This window comes from Euprymna scolopes, chromosome 7 (assembly GCF_053919585.1).
Source record: "Euprymna scolopes isolate OS-2025 chromosome 7, ASM5391958v1, whole genome shotgun sequence".
Classification (NCBI taxonomy): Eukaryota; Metazoa; Mollusca; class Cephalopoda; order Sepiida; family Sepiolidae; genus Euprymna; species Euprymna scolopes.
The window spans coordinates 151,736,547-151,757,387 of NC_136488.1; the positions used below are offsets into that span (position 1 = coordinate 151,736,547).

The 20,841-nt window shown below is 33.6% G+C and overlaps 1 protein-coding gene across 2 annotated transcripts in view; it reads left to right on the plus strand.

Annotated features, from left to right (window-relative positions):
- Positions 1-20,841, plus strand: part of LOC145280058 (regulator of telomere elongation helicase 1-like) — a 1,039,981-nt gene that overhangs the window by 602,960 nt on the left and 416,180 nt on the right. For both annotated transcript variants that reach the window (XM_080131745.1, XM_080131746.1), the window contains exons 8-9: positions 2,904-2,988; positions 8,920-8,985. In XM_080131745.1, coding sequence (XP_079987871.1) covers positions 2,904-2,988; positions 8,920-8,985 — 151 coding nt within the window. The remainder of the gene's footprint in view (positions 1-2,903; positions 2,989-8,919; positions 8,986-20,841) is intronic.

Sequence of the window (20,841 nt, forward strand, 5' to 3'; positions counted from 1 at the left end):
AAACATAACACTCGCATGCACATGTCTTACTTTCTTTCCATTTTTTTCTTCATTTTTTTTTTTTTGTTTTTTTTTGTGTAGGAATTTAATACTACATTTAATACCTATAGTGTTTCTGTTTATAATAAATAAGAATTCTGCATTAATTAAAATATAATATTTATGCATATTTTATGATCAGGCTGCTAGTATATATATGTGTGTGTGTGTGTGTGTGTGTGTGTCATCCACACACACTACCGTTTCGCTGTTTCACAGCTCATCAGTGCGGCTAGATAGGCAACTACCTCAAGCCAGGATCAAAACCGACCGCCTGTACGACAGTCAAGGCTCCTAACCATTACGCTAATCGGCGGCTGCTGTACGAGTCGTGAATTAACGATGTTTTGACATCGTCCGAAATACCTAAGCTCGATTTGCTTACACAAAGAGCATTGCTTTATATGCTAATGGTAATTCGGGTATCACTTCTCAACATGCTCAACTCGTGTCCACCTGTATGACAGTAAAGGCTCCTAACGATTACGATTACACTAATCGGCAGCTGCTGTGCGAGTTGTGAATTAATGAGATATATACTGTGTAAGCAAAAACAAGACTTCAAAACAAGGTGTTGGTGGCAACAAAAAGTGTATTTCAATTTACGTTACAATTGTTTCCATGTCCAGTTCGACAATTTCAAGCAAAATTTTCAAAACCAGCATTTCTTCAGACTTTATGAATAAGCACACTTTTGGCAATGGAGCATTTTTTGAAGAGAAGGAAGGAGGGCGAAATCCCTAGCTAGAAAGGCATGCGAGAAATCTACCTTTGTTGTGGTTACGGAAAATCCCGTTTAAATATTAATATATCGCCTAATTTTTGTATCCTTATTTAAGAGCAGAGTCATGACAAGTTGCTACAGAGAGCCCTAAGCCATTTAAAAAAAAATTTTTTTAAATATATATCCCATTCGTTGAGTTCCTAAATTAGATCTTGTTATTTCTTTGTTACCCATTTATTTCGATATTATGGCCATAACAGCCTCGCAAAAATGTTATGGTTAGTTTTAGTTTCGTATTAGTGGCAGGTAATGTTTATAGATTATCGTTATATTTGAGCTCGGATTTAAGACCCTTTTAGTTTCAAAGTTTAATTGAATACGAGAGTAAATAAAATGGATGTATTAAAGATATATATAAAAATCCTCGTATAATATTACGGATGAAGTATTCTAATCTATTTATTGTTATTTAATGTTTTAAGATTCATTGTTATTCTACTTGTGTTTTATTAAATTATATATACATTATTTAAAATTTTTGTTTTAAATAATATATAAGCGTGTATAATTTGCATTATTTTAGTTTTAAAAATTACTGGTTACGAAATGCTTATGATAAAAGAATGTTTTAGTTTTAAGGTAGGAAAAACTTGAATATTAATATATTGATTATGAAAGAAAATGTGTACTTCATGACTGCTAGTGTATGAAAGGCTTTCAAAAGAAATTAAGATATTTAGTAAGATGGCTAAGGAAATCACGTGAAGATAGTCTTAATTTCAATGAAGTAAAATAATAAAAATACTTGCCAAGTAATTATATGTTGGATGCCATTTGCATTTTTGTATTTGTAACAAACATGTTAGCTAATAAGTATAGATAATAAGCCAAAGGAAATTACCAGTGTATATCGGAAAAGTGTCTGTCACTAAAGGAAATATCAAGACAAATATAATATGTAATCAATAAAATAGATTGGAATTTTAACTTTTAAATAGCAGTTTGGATGTCTATAATTTATGTGAAGAGTAAACTAACAATAAAAGTATTTTATTTTTTCAGTTCTTCTTTGTTATTGTACCAAACTGATAACTACTTGCTATTTTTGTCAATTAAGTAATCCAATTTACAAAATTCCCACTACTTATGTTTACTACACTATAATTGCAATGACTAATGTATACCCATTAAACTATATCCTCGTGTGGCCTCTGGGCCTTGATAAGTGGTGACCCCCCCTGTGTAAAAAAAAAAAAAAGCAATGTTATCTATCTAATTATCATGTCACAACTATTTAAATGTTTCTGGAATATTACATAAAACGTGTATTTCCATAATTCACCAAAAAAGGAGATAATTCATAGTTTGAGTTGGTCTAAGTTTTTGGCAGTTTTCACAAATGAATTATCTCCCCTGCTAATATATGCGCTTTTCAATGATTATGTAAGTTAAAATTGCTAATTTATTTGAAAACTGTTTTCTTTAATAATTAATTTTCTACCTTAACGGTTTTTGTTTTTTTTGTTTTTTTTTTTGTAATTTTTAGGTATTTTCATTGCTGTGGCATGACAATACAGTAGATACCATTGGTTTCACTTGAATTTCAATTTTCGAATTTCCCTGCAATAACAAAAAAGAACAATTTTTCCGACTTTAATTTTTTTTTTTTCATCTCCCTTGGCAAAGATACTGGCTTCTTGACCAACTATTGATATTGTTATTCCTCACCCCCACCCTTTATAAAACTCGATCATGTTATTTGTAAAACCTTACAAAAACAACTTTCCTCTACAAAACATCCAAACCAAACATCATGAATAAATATTTGAAGATATAAAAAACTAGAAACACAAAATCTTTTATCAAAATGACTGGATTCAACATAAAAGATGATTGATATGCCGTAAAACGAAACAACCTAACCTTTGGAGAGAGTAACTGAGCTATACTAAATCTATCGTAAGCTGAGATCAGAACAGAATTTCTTTTTTCATTATTTTTCAATGCATTCAATTCAATAGGGAACATTTAAATCAACTAGATCAACTTTCAACTAATGGTCGTCATTAACTGCAAAATTATCTTCCTACAACCCCGCGAAAGTGCTTTTATTGATTGCAACTTTTATGTGTCTTTGCAGGATCTGCCCGTATTACATGTCGAGAGAAATCAAAAAAGATGCGGACATTATTTTTATGCCTTACAATTACCTTCTTGATGCAAGAGTAAGTTGAGAATTTTATTTTTATTTTTTGTCCGTGTGATTTTTTTTATTTTAGTTTTAATTTTTTTTTTTATATATTTTATACTTCATTTTTCATGGTTTTATTTTCATTCAAAATGGAGAGTGTATTTTGCCTTTCGTAAATTTGCTGTATTTTTCCCCCTGTTTTCTCTTTCATAGTAATTTTTTTATTTTCTCAATTTTATTTTATTTTGCATTATTTAGTTTGTTAAATAAAAGTGCAGATATAGTTTAAAAAAAACCTTCTCCCCATGTTAAGAATAGGTTTCTAAATAATATTATTTTAGCACAGTCCGTATTCTGCATAAGTACTGAATGCCTTCTACTATCGCCACCCACTTCGGATTTTTCAGATTACTGTTTTCATCTTGGATGTTATTCGTACAATGTTTAAATTAGTGTAACGTCTTCAAGTGTCTATTGCTGAACTCTGGAATCTACACAGAATTTTAAACCAATTTAAAAATTACAGAGCTATAGCCTGATGTACCATCAAAGAATTAAAATGAAACACCTGGCACAACTTTCTCTTTGCACAAAGTCCGTCAAGTTTAGTTTCGACAACATGATGTACGAACAAATTGATGGGGTTTCTATTGGCAACCCCTTAGGTCCTATCCTTGCTGACGTTTTTGTTGGGTTTTATGAATTAAAACTTTTAAAATCACCACATAACACTCCTGCTTTATATTTTCATTATGTGGATGATACGTTTGCAGCTTTTCGTTCTTCAAACGTCTTAATTCCTTACATCATGCTTTGTCTTTCACTGTGGAGATGGAAAAAGACAACTCTCTCCCGTTCCTCGACGTGCTGGTTGAAAGGTCCAAAGGCGGTTTTCTTTACTCTATATATAGAAAACCTACCTTTACTGGTCTATATACTGAATGGTGTTCTTTTGCACCCAAAACTACCGAGTTGACGTTGATTTTTGTGTTAGCACATAGGGCCTTAGTTATTTGTTCTCCTTGTTCACTAGATACTTAAATTAATAAAATTAAAGAAATTCTGGTCTATAGCGGCTACTCCGAACTCTTTATTGATGTATTGAATTCAAAATTAACCAGTTTATTTGGCCCTTCAAAGTGTCCTGTATATCTTAAGTTGCTATCGGTCGGAGAAAGCTGTGTATCCAAAATAAACACAAACTCAAAGATTAAAGATGTATGGAACATGATCAGGAAAATAGGAGGAAAAAAATAACAATCTACCAATAAAACATCTCATCAAAAACAGACATTCACTAAAAAAAGGAAGACAACGTAATAGCTGGAAATTTTACCCAAATCTCCTCTTTCGAAAAAAATCTAACAAAAGATTAAAAAACATTAATATAAAAGAGATGAAAAATCTGGACTTCAAATCTCAAAACCTCAAAACTACAACCAAAACTTTACTTTATCCGAATTAGAAGACTCCCTCTCTAAAACCCACAGTAGAGCAGAACGACCTGATAAAATTCTATACAAATTTCTTAAAAACATACCGTTAGTATCACTAAAATATTTACTCAAAATATACAATGAAATATGACATACTGGAAATATCTCCACAACCTGGAAACAAACCACAATAATTCCAATCGCCAAACACAACATTCCAAACCAAAACGATGCTAAGTCATCAAATTTTAGACTAATAGCATTAACAAGCTGTTTTGGGAAAACAGTGGAAAAAAGTGATAAATACCAGACTATTCTGGTTTCTAGAATCCAAAAACCTCATAATGAAATACCAATCTGAATTTCACAAACACAGAAGCACAACTGACCACTTGATTTGCCTAGAGACATCGATAAGGCAAGTCTTCATAAAAAGAACATCTAGTAATCATATTCTGACACATTTAAAAGTTGTACACAGAGTTATGAAAGACCTAAAAGAAATACGATTGAAACGAAGAATGCCAATATTCAGCCAACACTTTCTACAAAACAGACGCTTTGACGTAAGAGTCCAAGCCACATTTTTTGACATTCATAAACAAGAAAACAGAGTACCACAAGGACAAGATAGTATCCACTCCATAACATGGTTTAATCTATTATACATAAAAGACAAAATGTATGTATGTTTGTATGTCTGACAAAAACTTCCGTCGGAACCTGATTAAACTAGTATTGTTTTCAACTTCCATCCTTCAGACGACAAATATTGAAAAATTGGACGAAAACATTCTTTCACCCTCAACTGGGCAGCTTTATATAAGGAGGGGTTGCTTTTTGCATTGCCATTTTTTGCAAGTCATCTTTTCTTTTCAATTGACTTCGCTTAATTTTGACGTTCTAAACTTCTAGTTAGGGGATGGAGACATCGACTAAGACGTTACATTTTTTGGGGGTTTTTTTTTTCCTTCGTGTAACAGGTTCGAGCCTGCCTACAACCACTTTTTTTTTTAACACCTCTCTCCACCTGGTTGTTTTTTTTTTATTTTTTTATTTTTTTACTCGACACACCCAGGCAACGCTGGATTGTTTTTTGTTTGTTTTTTTTTTAATTTGTTTTTTGTTTTTATTTATGTGATTTTTCCCGTTTGCTTCTTTTTTCTCTCTCTCCCCCCCCCCCCGCTTAGTATAAAAATAAATAGATGTTAAAAATCAAACAGGAATACATCGCACACTCTATGCAGACAATTTTATAATATATTAGCAGGCCGCCGGGCATTGCCCAGTCATAAAATACGCTCAAATATGATATTTTGATTAATGCAGATTTCGTATTTATTATATTTGACCCAATATATACTAATGATTTAAAAAGTTTTTTAAAAAAATGATACCTGCGGTACCACCAAGAATCAAAAGCAAAATGTTTAGTTTACGATTTACTTTTTCCTTTGACATCAATGCCTGAGCTATGAAGACATGTTTGCTGCAAAGCTAAAAATTAAAACATGAACAAATAGCTATTATGTTACGCATGCATATTCGTAATGTTGTCATTCGACCTTCACCTGGCAAATTCCATTTTTTTAATTTTCACACTTTTGCACCGATTTCCCCTGGCTAAAACCCAAATATAAAGTTTTGCATGGGTTTGAATACCCTATATATTAAGTTTCATGTCTGTAGACGAAAAAGTGACAGGAGTTTGGTAGGCAAAATTTTTTTAAACAAATGTATATATGCATAAATAAATTAATATAAAAAGAGGTTTGTGTTTACTATAACCTTTTTACGCAAATATTATACATAGTATAAATCATATAGAATATCTGCATGAATATAATTACACATAATAGTTAACTAAAGATGATCATTCCATAAGAAAACCGAAAAAATTAATAGGAAATTAATTAAAATGAATGTTTAAAAGATTATGCAAGTCAGCTAGATCTTTTGCAGATGAATGCAATTCCAGAACCCATATATAACAAAGTTGTATTTTCTTTTTAAATAAATAGAAAAAAAGGATTTTTAATGATATCAATAGACGCAAAAAATAAATTTATAGGAGTATAGATTGTAGATGAGTATATAATAACTGAAAAACCGCCCCCCCCCCTCAACAAAACATGGCTCAGTTGACCCCAAGAGAATGTATAATTTTTTCTAAATTTAAGATATTATTCATCCAGGACAACCCTGATCAAGAATATAACAACTTTGTGGGGTTTTTTTGGTAGTTTTTTTTTTTAACTTTTAGTTGGACGTACAACCATATATGCACAAAGACAACTGCCCCGTATATAATAGACTAGTATGAATACTCGGCATTGCCCGGGTCCACATGAAGTTCCGTTTGGACGCACCTGTTATACTAAGGATATTGAGCAGTTTTTTTATTATTATATGTCAACTCGAATGTGGGCAACGTCGATACCCCCACAATAATTTCAAAATAAAAGAACTGATAAACACACGAAAATGTAATTACCCCCCCAAAAAAAGAAGTACGTGACAACCTTCCCACCAGATATTTCGGCAGAAGGAATACGAAGAAAAGAAGCTATTCTCCGGATATTGCACACTTTTTGTTGCCCGTGTCCTGGACCCCTCCCCCCCCCCCCAATTTTTAAAAAATAAATCAAAACAACTTTTCTTTCAATCAAATTAGCAGGGAGTGTCCATGCACCCCCCTCCCCCCCAAAAAAAAGAAAATGAGCCACAGTGTCTGGGCTTGAGCGTGAAATGCAAAAGAGAGGAAGAAGACAAAAACTTAGACAAATGCTTTTGTCCACACAGTCATGAATGCTTATGACGTTGCAAAATAAGTGTTTTTAAACATAGTTTTAGTTTAGTATACGTACGTGACTTACAAAAAAAAAAAAAAAAAAAGACATGCAAAATATGGAGCCCCTTTCCAAAAAGTGGTCCAGTTAACCGCTACAGAATGAATCTTTTTTTCTAATTTTCACATATTATGCATCCGGGACATTGCCCTTTCAGATGGTACTAGTTTCGTCCCAGTCCCATGCAGATAACAAAAGTTTATAGCAAGCATAAAAACACACACACATATACAAGTCCCCTTTATATAATAGACTAGCCTGGGTGCCCGTCATTGCCTGAGTGTTTGGAGGTGTGTGATTAACAACAAAAAAAAAAAAGTGATAGTAGGCAGGCAGACTCGAACCTGTGCTGTGTAAAGGAGAAAAAGAACAGGACAAAAAAACACGTTGTCTTTGCCGTTACATCCATCGCAAAACCAGAAGTGGCGAAGGTTTAAATTAAGGCTAGTCAATCGAAAAGAGGGAATGACTTTCGAAAAAAGCAACCCTTCCTTGTAGAAAAGTGCCCAGTTGAGTGTGAAGGAATTAATGTTTTTAGCCAATTTTTCGATAATTGTTGTATAAAGCGTCGAGCTTCAAAACGAGACTGATCTCATGAAAATCTGTCACCTCTGTCAAAAGTTTTCAGCAGACATACAAACATACATACATATATTTAAACAGACAGGTGAGATTTATATAATAGAAGACTGGCAGGCTTAACTTTTAAAAGTTTGTCACCAAGATTGGACATATGTTTTGCTGTCAACAGAAAAGGGTCACTCCAGTAGAATAAATAAGAAAACAGAACCTACTTTGAAAATGACACTTTACTTGTCTCAGCTTTTAAATAAATGAGTTTATTTATTAACTCTTTACTGCCAGAATTTTTTTTATGCAATAAATAAATTTTAAATTATGAAACCCTAATATGACAGAAGTTAGCGTGCAACTGACACATGAACATGAACCCCTCATTCACTTGTTGAATCATGCATAGACCTGTACTTTGAAGATCAGTTTGGCTGATGAGCAATAAGAGTAAGAAATATTTCCAATGCAAGGGTTTTTTGAAAAGCGACTTGAAAGTACAATTTGGCAGTAAAGGGTTTAAAAAAATATTATTTGGCTTTCAAATTTCTTTAAATATTATTAGGGAAAATAATGTTTTCAAAAATGTGACCAATTCATTGAATTCTATATTTTATGTTATTTTTTTATTTATTTTTTTGAAATTTTTTTGGATTTTTTTCTTTGTTTATTTATTGGGTTTTTTGGAAATTTGGGCTTTTTTTTTTTTTTAATCTCTATTTTTCTTAGATTTCTTTTGTCATTTTATGGAGGCGGTTCTATTTTATTTTTTTAAAATAGATTTTAATGAATTATTGTAGTAGTCAAGATTTATACAATGATAAATTTATTTCCCGAAATCTATTTGAGTATATTCAATCTATTCACTATTCGTCTATTATTTTTTTCTCTCTTTATATGTTATCACTGTTTTTGGTTATCTCTTTGTTCTGAGGCATAATGGGAAATATTCTGTTATTTATGATGGATTTGATTTCATACATAATTACCATAGAAATTCAAATAATCCATAGAAATTTCTTTCATTTATTTCGTATCATTTATTGATTGCATTTTTTTGATGTTGTTTAATTTTTATTTATTGCATTTTTTTTTTTTCGTCATTGCCAGTCACGGAAATCTCATGGAATTGAACTGCAAGGACATATTGTCATATTTGATGAGGCGCATAATTTGGTAAGCCAGTTAATTTTCTTTCTTTCTCATCCAACTTTTTTTTTTATGGATTCTTTCCTTTTCTTTTTTTTTTTTTTTTTTAATTCTTTAATATTTTCTTTCCATTGCAAAGCTTAAAACAATCTCCCCTCATCTTTTTCTAGAATTATTTCTCCACCTCCTTTTTTTTTTTTTTTTTTTTTTTTTTAACCTCATTTTTGTTTTTTTTCAGTTTTTATCATCTTGTTCTAGCTGGGAATGGGGCACCCTACTGAATGCCAAACATTCACCCATTACATTCCAACCAAGCAATCTTTTTAAGATTCTAACCGTCCTTTTAAGTGCGATTGTTTGTTTCTCTCTTGCATTTGGTTCACCAGGTATATTTGCCAGGTAGTTTTTAAAAGTCTTTTTCATGAGTCCAGTTGCTACTAAAATTACTGGAATGATAGAAATCTTCCTAAGATTCCTTTTTTTTTTTTCATGTCGTACATACGACTTTGGTATTTCGTTATCTTTTTCCTCTCTGCTCTGTTTATCCCAGCATCATTGGTGACATTAACTTCTACTAAGGTTGCTTCTTTCTCCTTCTTGTTGCATATCACTATGTCAGCTTTAATAGCTCTGTTTTCTTGGTACGTAGCTGTAGAAATTTCGTAGTCATAGTGGATGTGTATGACTTATTTCCAACTGTTCTTACCCCATATGTATATATCAATACTATTATCACTACCATACTTCAGCATTCCATTAAACTGAATTAAGTAGGGAGATCACAATTTGGAAGATTTTGGCAGTGTATAGTGATCCATTATTTACCATTATTTCCAGGTTCACTCTGATCCAAAGTAATCAATGTCCACATCACATAAAATAAATAAAATCTGTCTTGGCCATGAAATGCAACTACATTTGATTGTTTAATCAAATTTACATAAACTGAATAATAAAAACAAATATTTTATTAACATTGTTAATTTCAAATAACATGAAAAGCAATAGTATCCTGTACAACAAACTGATGTCCCTATTATTAAAATCATTATGAACACTGGTTATGAATAAAAATGCTTAACTAAGAAATAACTTAATATTATCGTTCTTTGCGAGATTCAAAACTCGCATTCAAGACCAAACAAAGCTTCTTTCTTAGAAGTGCACGCCTGTGGAACTCTGTTCCGTTCGCCTGTTTCCCACCTGACTACAACTTGAATGTCTTCAAGTCCAACATAAATAAATTCCTGATGAACCGCCCCCTTAAGTAAGATACTTTATCAAATCTCCAATACTAACGTACTGTACACGCAATAACCCTTATCCCCGAGTGGCTTCCGGGCCTTGATACGGGACTACATTGTAAAAAAAAAAAAAAAAAAATGAGCCATGACCTATGCATCTCTGATATCTGATGATATAGCTATCCTAGGTGAAAACTCTGACATTCAAGCAGCCATTACTCAAATGCAGATTTTTGTTTCAAAAACAGAAATGAAGATTAACGCAACAAAGACAAAATTACTAGCAGCAGGATTCTCCCTAAATGATTCACAACCAATTTTCCTCAACGGAGAAATCCTTGAAGTTTCAAATACCGTGCTCTATTATCACCGCAACAGCCCAAGGTGAAGAACAAAATGGTGTGGCATTGCTATTTGTTTAATCATTTCATTCTTATATATGTTATATCATGGGGTGTCATAAAGGAGATTGTATCATAAAGGGAATAGTGTCAAGAAGGAGATTCGTGTACGTGATCGTCTAGTTTCTAATCTTATTGTTCATGTCTTCGTGGGTGTGTGTTTGTGTACATGCATTTCTTAACATACCTTTATTCATGTGCCGTCGGTTGTTCCTCTGGTGTTCATCGTCTCTTGGAGGGGAGCTGGCCTGTTGGATGAAGAATTCACTCCAAGATGATAATTAAGGTTTTATGTTTTTATTCACCTTCCAGAGGTCGACACAGAATGGAGGTGAACCTTGCTTGCTTGTTGGTACACGTCAGCGTCCTCCCCAGTCCAGGGGGGGGGCAGCTGAAAAGCCGTCTGTCTTCTTCAACACCCGAAAACCAAAACTGCCAAGAAAGAATCAGCTAACCTCACCACATGACACCACGTCATCTGGTCAGCTGACCCTTCTTCTGCAAACGTGTCCACTGTCCACGTTATTCACCTCTCTCTCTTTCCCTCCCTCTCTCTCTCTCTTTCTCTATTCTCTAATAGAGACACAGAGAGAGAAAATAGAAAGAGTAAGAAAGCCAGAGAGGGGGGGGGATGCTCTTTAACATATACAGCGAGAAGAGTAGCAATAGCTGAAGAGAAAATGATAGAGAAAAGGACGATATGGCAAGCAGAAAGAGACTAATTTTGGATTTTGTCTTTATTTTTTCAAATTTTATAGATCAATGCCTCCATTTAGTTTTGAAAGACAAAGGATACCCTCTGTCGGGACAGCTGCATGTGTAATTGTGTGGCAAGTGTTGCGCAATTCTCAACCACACCTCTCTTGAATCGGCACTGTTTGAGTCCAGTGGCAAGAAGTCCAGGATGACTGGAAACAATGCCGAGATAAGCGGAGAGCACATACAGCACCTACAAGTCCTAAATGGTCATTTATATGATACTTGCCAGCCTAATCTTCATTAATGATCTCACAAATCACATTCTTAGATCATTCATAGACATTTATACGACACTACCATCTATGACAACACTTCAAAGGCCAGAAATGACCAAGATCTTTCTGATTCTCTCTCTTCTGATCTTGAGCACACAGTGCAACGTGGAAAACGGTGGCTGGTTAATTTTAATGCACCTAAAATCGAGCTTCTCTCTTCCCATCATCAACGCTTAGGCCCTAATTGAAATGAATGGCTATCATCTTGAGGACATTCCATGTTTTGACAAGATCCTGAGTCTTGACAAGATCCTGAGTCTTACCCTCACTCCTGATCTGAAATGGAGCACATTCATCAAATCCATTGCAAAGGTCACTAGAAAAAATAGTTGGATCATTCTACTGCTCCAGTAGATGTCACACTGCCTCTACCTGTATAAAAGCCAAGTACGTCCTAGGATGCCACATCTGGGAAGGAGCTGCTTGGAACACACTATCCTGCCTTGACAAAGTTCAAAACCGACTTTGTAACCTAGTAGGTGATGCCCTTTTCTCTTCCTTGCAACCTCTTCCCCACAGAAGAGACATAGCCAGCCTGTCTCTGTTTTATCATTATTTTCATGGCACATGCTCGTCTGAGCTCCAATCTATGGTCCCCCCTTGCCAAACTTTTGCAAAGAACACTGCGACTCTCTATTGGTGTCTAAACCTTAACGTAGATTCCATGAACAAAGCTTTTTTCCTAAAACTGCCCGCCTGTGAAACTCTGTTCCACTGGTCTGTTTTCCAGCTGACTATAATATTGTCTTCAAGTCCAATGTAAACAAGTTCTTGTGGGACTGTCCTCTTAATCAAATTATGCCAAAGTTCCACTATTAACAATTACTCAGCTATTGTTCAAATGGCTACATATGTATTTCATAAATCATATTTCGAATTATAACAAATATTTTACATTTTTTTAAGGGTTTAAAAAAATTGAGAAAATCAAATTATAATAATAATGATAATAATAAAATTTATGAATGTGAATTGATTCCGTCTTTTGTTGGCATTTGGAATTAAAACTGCTGCTGGTGGTGGTGGTGGTGGTGGTGGTGGTGTGTGTGTGTGTGTGTGTGTCAGACAGACAGACAGACAGACAGACATTATCCTGACAAAGATTTTTAACAAATCGAAAATGTTTTTGTTTTTTATCATAGATAAATATATTTATTTATTTAAAAAAAATCTGCACTTGTTTGGTCTTTTTAAACCGTCACATTTTGAACTTGTATTCCAATATTAATAGTGGATTTTCTATTATATGACACGCACGCTCGACCGGCACTTACACTGTATCAGACATTAAAACCTTGCTTCAACAACAACTGAAGACGTGTCAGTGTGTATATATATATATAATGTTTGTGTATGCATATATACTTTATAGCAGTCATATAAAAGACTTTATTTAATCAACGTGTTCAAAAGTTATGAATAATTTCAGAAACCTTTGTAAGATAACTGCCACCTAAAAAGGGAGAAATATCAAATAAGTTATGAACGTTGTTTTTCAGCTCCTTTCCATATATTTTACATCCTTCAAAATCGTCCCCCCCACCCCCTTTTACGCAACTGAAAACCCTCATCCGAGTGTTGAATACCTTTGATCTATTCCACATGCACATCAGCAATTAAGAATTTACTTTTCCATTAACTTTATGTAAACTTGGATCGAAAGAAAAAACAAAATTTCTCTTTATATTAAATAGCAGCTCTCCATAAATCGTGAATCGCTTAAACTTTGTATTCGGAAAATAATCTCATTTATAAAGCTCATTATGTCTGTCTGTCTCAAACTGCATCTCATTGTAGACGCAAGGTTGCAGAACAGCTGATTGAACTATTATGGATCTTATTGGTATTTTAGCTGGTAAAAATAGCTGTTAAGGGGTCAACATTTTAAAAAATGGAATGTGCAGGCGTAAGTCGACTTAAAATGCTCTTGTATGCATGCACAAATATGCATTTATACATTAAAGTAGATTCATTTTTTAACTATTTCTTATTCACCTGACGATAGCTCAAACCATAACAACTCAGGCTGGTGTGTTAAATGTTTTAGTTTCGATTCTAGCTGATGCCACTCAAGTCATATTTAATTTTTTTTTTTTTTTTTTTCACTTTTGAAATCACTGCTATACATTGGGTACAATATAATAATTAGAGAATTAGCTTTGTAATAATAAATAAGAAATCTGTATAAATTAAAATATCATATTTAAGTGTACTTTATGACCAGGCACCTGCTAGTCTGATATATATTTTTTGTTGCATCTAAGTTTGGTTTGAACTGAACTTAGGCCAAACCGAAGTGTGCTTGTTTTCGATGACTGATCTGTTTGGCAAAGAAGATGAAAGATATTGATTCCAGTGGCAAGGAGAAGTCCAGGGCGACTGGAAACAATGCCGATATCAGAGGAGAGCACATACAGCACCTGGAAGTACCAAATGGTCACCCAGTTAGTACTGACTAGGTTCAATGTTGCTTAACTTTGGTGATCCAACAGGAACCAGTGTGTCAACGTGGTTATGCTATATATATATATTTACATTTTCACCCCAAACAAAGCACATTGCCACTTTGATATAGGGGGCTAATATCAGGGACATAAGCTATAGAGGTACTATGTGGGGAGTTGGCCAGCAAGATGTCGGTTCACGTTACACTTGAACTTCGGCATGTCAGTACAATTGGGGAAGCAGGAACTCAGAAGGGAATTTCAAAGTCTAGCGGTTCTGGGAAAGAAACTACTGGAGTAGAAGGCTTTCTTACATCTAGGGATCTCTACTGTGAAAGGGTGGGATTTAGCCGCTTTGTCGGGGGCATTTACGTCGAGGGGGTACAAGTGCTTGCAGTTTGTCGGAGCATTCACCCTTAAAGTACTTGTAGAACAGGCAAAGGGATGCTACATTTCGTTGATGGGACAGAGGCTGAAGCTTAGGTGACAGTTCAGGGCCTATCAGGTTGGCGAACCTTGTATAGGAGCGAGAGACTAGTAGCAGATGCACCAGCCCAAATATGACAACAATACATTACAAGATTGTTTCTATAGACGAGATAAAACAAATTATCCAGCCTATGTTTTCAGACAATTTAAGCCAAAAAAATGGGTTAAATTGTCTGACGACATAGGTTGGATAATTTGTTTTATCTCGTCTATAGAAACAATCTTGTAATGATTTAAGCAAATACTCTCGAGGTTGAAATAATAAAAACATATTTAGCTTTACCAACATATCGAGCACTTTTTCCCCTGTTTTTTACCATATATACCTCTTTATATATATATACTAGACTGGGAATCCAGCGTTGCCCGGGTGTTCGGAGGTTTATGTTGAGCAAAAAACAAAAAAAAAAGGTAAATTTTTTAAACTTTGACTCCTATTATGACCCCTTAACATCTATTTTTGGGGGCTCAAATCAAGTTATTAAGTTAGATCAATGTCTAAGGAACCTATATCAAAAATTTCAAATGTTTAGACCCAAAATTGGCGGAGGAGTTTGGTAGAGTTCTCAAAGGTCAAATCGTTGAACTTTGACCCCTTAACAGCCAAATTTCTGGCTGAAAACGTATTACAAAGATTTTCCCAAATCTCCATACCCTGTATATCAAATTTCGAGTCTGAAGACTGAAAATTGACAGAGTTATTGCGTAGGGAAATGTACACACACAGACAGACACTTTCACTTATATATATATATATATATATATATATATGACTATTTTGGTTAATCACATTAATTAATATATAAAGATATACTTTTATGCGTAAATTTGCAGTATTTACTTCAACAGTGCTCAATACATAGGTAGAGCGAGGTAGTAAGTTTAGAAAAGATATATGGCAATTAAGCTACACAGAATATTCCATGTTTCATTCTCGTAAGAATTTGTCAGGCTTATGAGAATGAAACACGAAATATTCTGTGTGTGTATATATATATAAAGTTTCAGTCTGTAGACCAAAAATTGACAGAGTAGTGTGTTAGAGATAATATATATATATAAGTGAACTTGTCTGTATCAAAATCTCTAACACACTACTGTCAATTTTTATATATATAAGTGAATTTGTCTGTGTCAAAATCTCTAACACAGACTGAAACTTGATATATAGGGGATTCGAGTCAATAGAACAAAATCTATTTGGTTTTTATCTGGTAAAAATAGCTATTAAGGAGTCAAAATTGAAAAAGTTGGATGTGATTGACATAAGTCGACTACACTCGTACATATATGCAAATATATATTTAACACGGCTATTTTTTAAAGTTTTTATATGTTTATGGACTTAGATCAGATGGTAATGAATAATGCTAAATAGCTACATATAGATATATTTATTTATTAAAAAAATTCTGTACTTGTTTTGGTCTTCAAACCGTTAAATTTTGAATTTTGCATTCCATATCAACAGTGTTTTTAAACAGTTTTATCACTTTATCACTTATCTCTCTCTCTCTCTCTCATATATATATATATATATATATATATATATATATATATATATATATAATTAGCAGGCTGTCTGGCGTTGTCCGGTTGTAAAGTACATTTAAATATGATATTTTAATTCATGCAGATTTCATATTTATTATTATAGAGCCAATGCTCTATTATATAGTAGTGATTTCAAAATTAAAGAAAAAAATATGACTTGTGTACCATTAGTTAGAATCGAAACCAAAACACAGGTTTCTAGCACTATTTGTACAATCTGAGCTAAGCTCATCTGCATATAAAAACTTTAACAATAACATTCTTAAAAGTATAAATCTATATTTTCGTAAGCATATAAGTAACACGTTTCATTGACTTATGCCTGCCAAGTTTCAAATTTTTTTAAATTTTGACCCCTAAGCAGCTATTTTTATTAGTTAAAAACCAAATCGAATTTGTTCCGCAGGTTCAAATCCCCTATATATTAAGTTTAACGTCTGTAAAACAAAAATTGACAAAGTAGTTCAGTAGAGACCGTTCCACACACACAGACAAAGTCACTTATATAAATGGACACACACACAACTGAGACCTCTCCACAAATTTTTTTTTTTTTTTTACTTGAGAGTCACTACTTATCAAGGCCTGAAGGCCACTTGAGGATAAGGGTTAATGAATGTAAGGTGATGGTGTAGTAACTGTTAATAGTGTAAATTGGGTAGAATTTGATTATTTATGGGGACGGCTTAACAGGAACTTGTTTACACTGGATTTGAAGGCTACCATGTTGTATTCAACCGGGAATCATATATAGTGGTTGTAGCTAATCAAGTATTTTTTGTGAAACTATGGCTAAGGGGACCATAGATTAGTGTTCAATCGAACACTTGCCATAAAAATAACGATAGAGCAGAGACAGGCTTACGGTGTCTCTTCTGTGGGAAAGAGGTTGCAGGGAATAGAAAAAGACATCACCTACTAGGTTTCGAAGCCGGTTTTGAACTCTATCAAGACAGGATGGGGCACGCTGAACAGTTCCTGTCCAGATGTGGCAACAGTATTCCATTTTAGGGTGTAACTGGCTCTTATACAGATAGAGGATTGCATCGGCAGCAGTGAGATACCTACTGGAGCGGTAGAGTGATAATGCATTTCTGATTGCAAACAAACTGCAGTAACAGGTTTTCATGAAGACTAGGGCAGAAGTGCACTAGACCATTCTAACATTGCAAGATAATATTTTCACATTTATTGGCATAACTGCAAAAGCCGATTGGTTCAAGGTAATGACTTCCATTTCCCCTTCGTTTAAGTCCCCTTTTCCGCTCAATAGTCAAGTGTGTTTTTTTTTTCGTTTTTTTTTTTTTTATTCTTTTCCGTTTGTTTGTTTTGTTTTTTTGTTTTTTGCTTGAGAAGAAAATGGTAAAGGTGGCTCATGAGTTTTCTTTAAATGATACTTTTGTCGTTTGGATCATTGACCTTTAAATATGCGCCCATGAAAGTGAATCCACCAGGCGTGAACGGCTAGGTCACGGTGCCTCTGACCTTTGGCAGCACCTTCCATGTAACCAGGACAGATGTATTGCTGCATCTTTTATTTTTTGTTATTTTTCCCCCTCTTTTTGTTACAATTGAGTGTATGGATATATCTCTATATAAAGTTAAGTATGTGTGTATGTTTATATATTTCATTCTTGAACTAAGAAGCTTATCATTATGAATTTTGAAATACAACTGCTCGGCTTAAGGATACGTAATGTGGGCTATGTTTGGTTTAATTTAGTTTTATGCAAAGAGAGAATGGAAGCCTTTTGTAAAGTCAGATACCTCAGATTTTTCTGAAATTTCAACCATCAATTAATAAATAGTCCCTAAATTTCGTTTTCTTTAAAGTATTTTGAAAGGTATTTCTGTCAAATTTTGGAGAAGCGCACGTTTGTAAAGAAATGGGGGAAAACTTAAGCCTGTAAACTGTTAGTTGAAAGTGCAGAATAAGTAATAATCAATTTAAGAAAGTGCAGAACAGTTTGCAATTGATTTTTTGCCCACAACAACAAATCTTGTTTTTCTGTTTGGCCTCTTCCTCTTTAAACGTTCTCAGAACACAAGTTTTTCCTAAAATTTTGCCACAAATTGTATTTCATTAAATAGATGTGCACAGTCAAAAAAAAGTTTTTACAAAAATTCCTGTTGCGCCCCCAGGGGCTCAAAAGAGGTAAAAAATGGCCAAAAATGACATATTTTACCCCATAACTTTTGATCCATCCATTAGATTTTTTTTAAAACTTGGCCAAAACGTGGAGCCCATTATTCTTAATATAAATCCAGTATGGATGACTCTGGCAAAATTCTGGTTCGCATCCCCAGGGATTTTAGTGCTAAAAACGCCTCTTTTGTGGCTCTTTTTTCATATTTCTCAACAAAAACTTGATATGCCTGACTATATAGTGGTTTTTCATGGTGGTTAACTCAAATATATATGTCTTAAGGCCTGAAACTGCACCGTTATCCATTTACACTGGGATTCGGCATCCCCAGGGGCTCAAAAGAGGTAAAAAAAAATGCCCCAAAATGGCCAAAAATTACACTTTTTGCTCCATATCGTTTGATCCATCGATTAGATTTTCCTGAAACTTGGCCAAAATGTAGAGGCTATTGTTGTTAATATAAATTCAGTATGGGTGACCCTGGCAGAATTTTGGTTTGCATCCCTCTGGGACTTTTAGGACTAAAAAAACATGCCTTTTTAGAGCTCTTTTTTCATATTACTCAAAAACTTGATATGTATGTCTATATAGTAGAGGTCAAAAGGGGTCACAAATGCCCCAAAATTGCAAAAAAATGACACTTTTTACCCATCCATTAGATTTTTCTGAAAATTGGTGAAAATGTGAAGGCAACGTTGGCCCTTCACACATTCATCATTTCTTCACTATTTTTTTGTGGCGTCATCTCACATGCAGCACCAGAGGGGGATCACACATGCGCGGCTTGTTAAGGAACATTCTTTTTATGGGTCTTTAGCCATTTAAAATAGTTTTTAAGGGGTCAAAAATGTGTCAAAAATTGAAAAAAATCGTTATACATTTTGTACATTCATCTTAGTTTATTTTTAATTTTTAATCAGTTTATGCGCATGTCACGTTGGTACAGCCACTAGTTGGTAACGTCACCAGCTTTGAATACTACAGTTTTGCTTTCGGTTTCAATTCTATCTGATGGCACCCAAATATTTTTTTTTTTTACTTTTGAAATCGCAACTCTATAATAATATATACGAAATCCGGTCAAATTAAAATATCATATTTAAGCGTATTTTACAACCGGGCAAAGCCGAGCGAGCCCCCCCCCCCTCCCCCAGTCTAATCTAAAATGGAAACAGTAATCCGAAGAATCCAAATGATACAACATTCAATGATGTTTGATCATTCCATGTGATTACATTTGAATGACTAAAAGCTGTTGGAATGACAATTTTTGCCACATTAAAAATATTAACGATTATTTTACATGTTTTTTTTCGTGCCTTTTTATTTCTGTTTTCTTAAACTTTGAAAGTCTGAAAGCTATTTCACAAATAGCAAACTAATTAAAAACAAATAGCAAGCTAATGTATTTATTATTAATAGCAGATATAACATTAATTCATAAAGAGATGCTCGTTAGATTCCTTCTTACAATGAGAATGACAAAAACTGAAGTTACATTTTCGCTGCTACTGCTTGATTTTTTTTTTTTGTTCTTTTTATCTGTGCTTTAAAGTTTACAATTATGTTAGCTGTCCTGGTCGAGCGTTTTCCGGGAGTATTTATACTTGCATTTCTATTTTGTTACAAAATATTATTTTTAAATCTATCGGGCATCTTACTACAGTAAGTAATTCTTTGGTTTAAGTAAATAACAAAATGATAAAATGAGTTACTTTTTTCCCCTCTCTCTCTCTCTGTGTGTGTGTGTGTGTGTGTGTGTGTGTGTGTGTGTGTGTGTGTACTAATTAATGGTTAATGGTCGATGGCTTTTTTTTAATCCTCGACATTCTGATATCAACAATTTTGTGAAAAGTAATTTTGGAGTACAAATTGTGAATCTTTATTCATAAACTAAAACTCTATACATGAAAAGAAGTGTGCATTTTCTTTATTTAAAGCCATCACTGGAATTAAAAATAAAAAAAGAATTAAGATATATATTAAAGAAAGTCTCTTTCATAGCTGTCATATTTAAAGTTAATTTTTCCCGGATAACATTGGGTATCCCTGTTTGTAAACCCGCTTATCAGGGTTAATGGAGAAAAACTGCAACAAGTATTAAGGATAGAAAAAAAAAGGTTTATTAAACAAACAAAAAAATACAAAGTGATCAGAATAATTTACTAATCGCTCAATTGAGCCATCAATTTCTGAAGATTTTGTTTGTTCTTTTTATAGGTAAAACGGACGATTCCATTTTCTTTACTTAGGTACTGTATCACAATGACCAAATATAGTTTTCAATTAGAAAGAATTTGCTCATTATATACTGGAATAGATTATATATATATAAAAAAAAGTCCAAATGACTCCATATTGTCTAATGTATTTTAATATCTACTTTAATAATTGGATAAAATACAGTAGCAACGGAAATGCGTTCATTTGCTGGCAAAGGGAATTTAAAGCAGATATAGTTGATTAAAGCATAAATGGTTGACCTCCTCCTCCCACCACCACCACCACCATTATGCACACACTTTTTCTCATTTTTACTTCCTCTATTCGACTTTAACTAAAGGCTCATG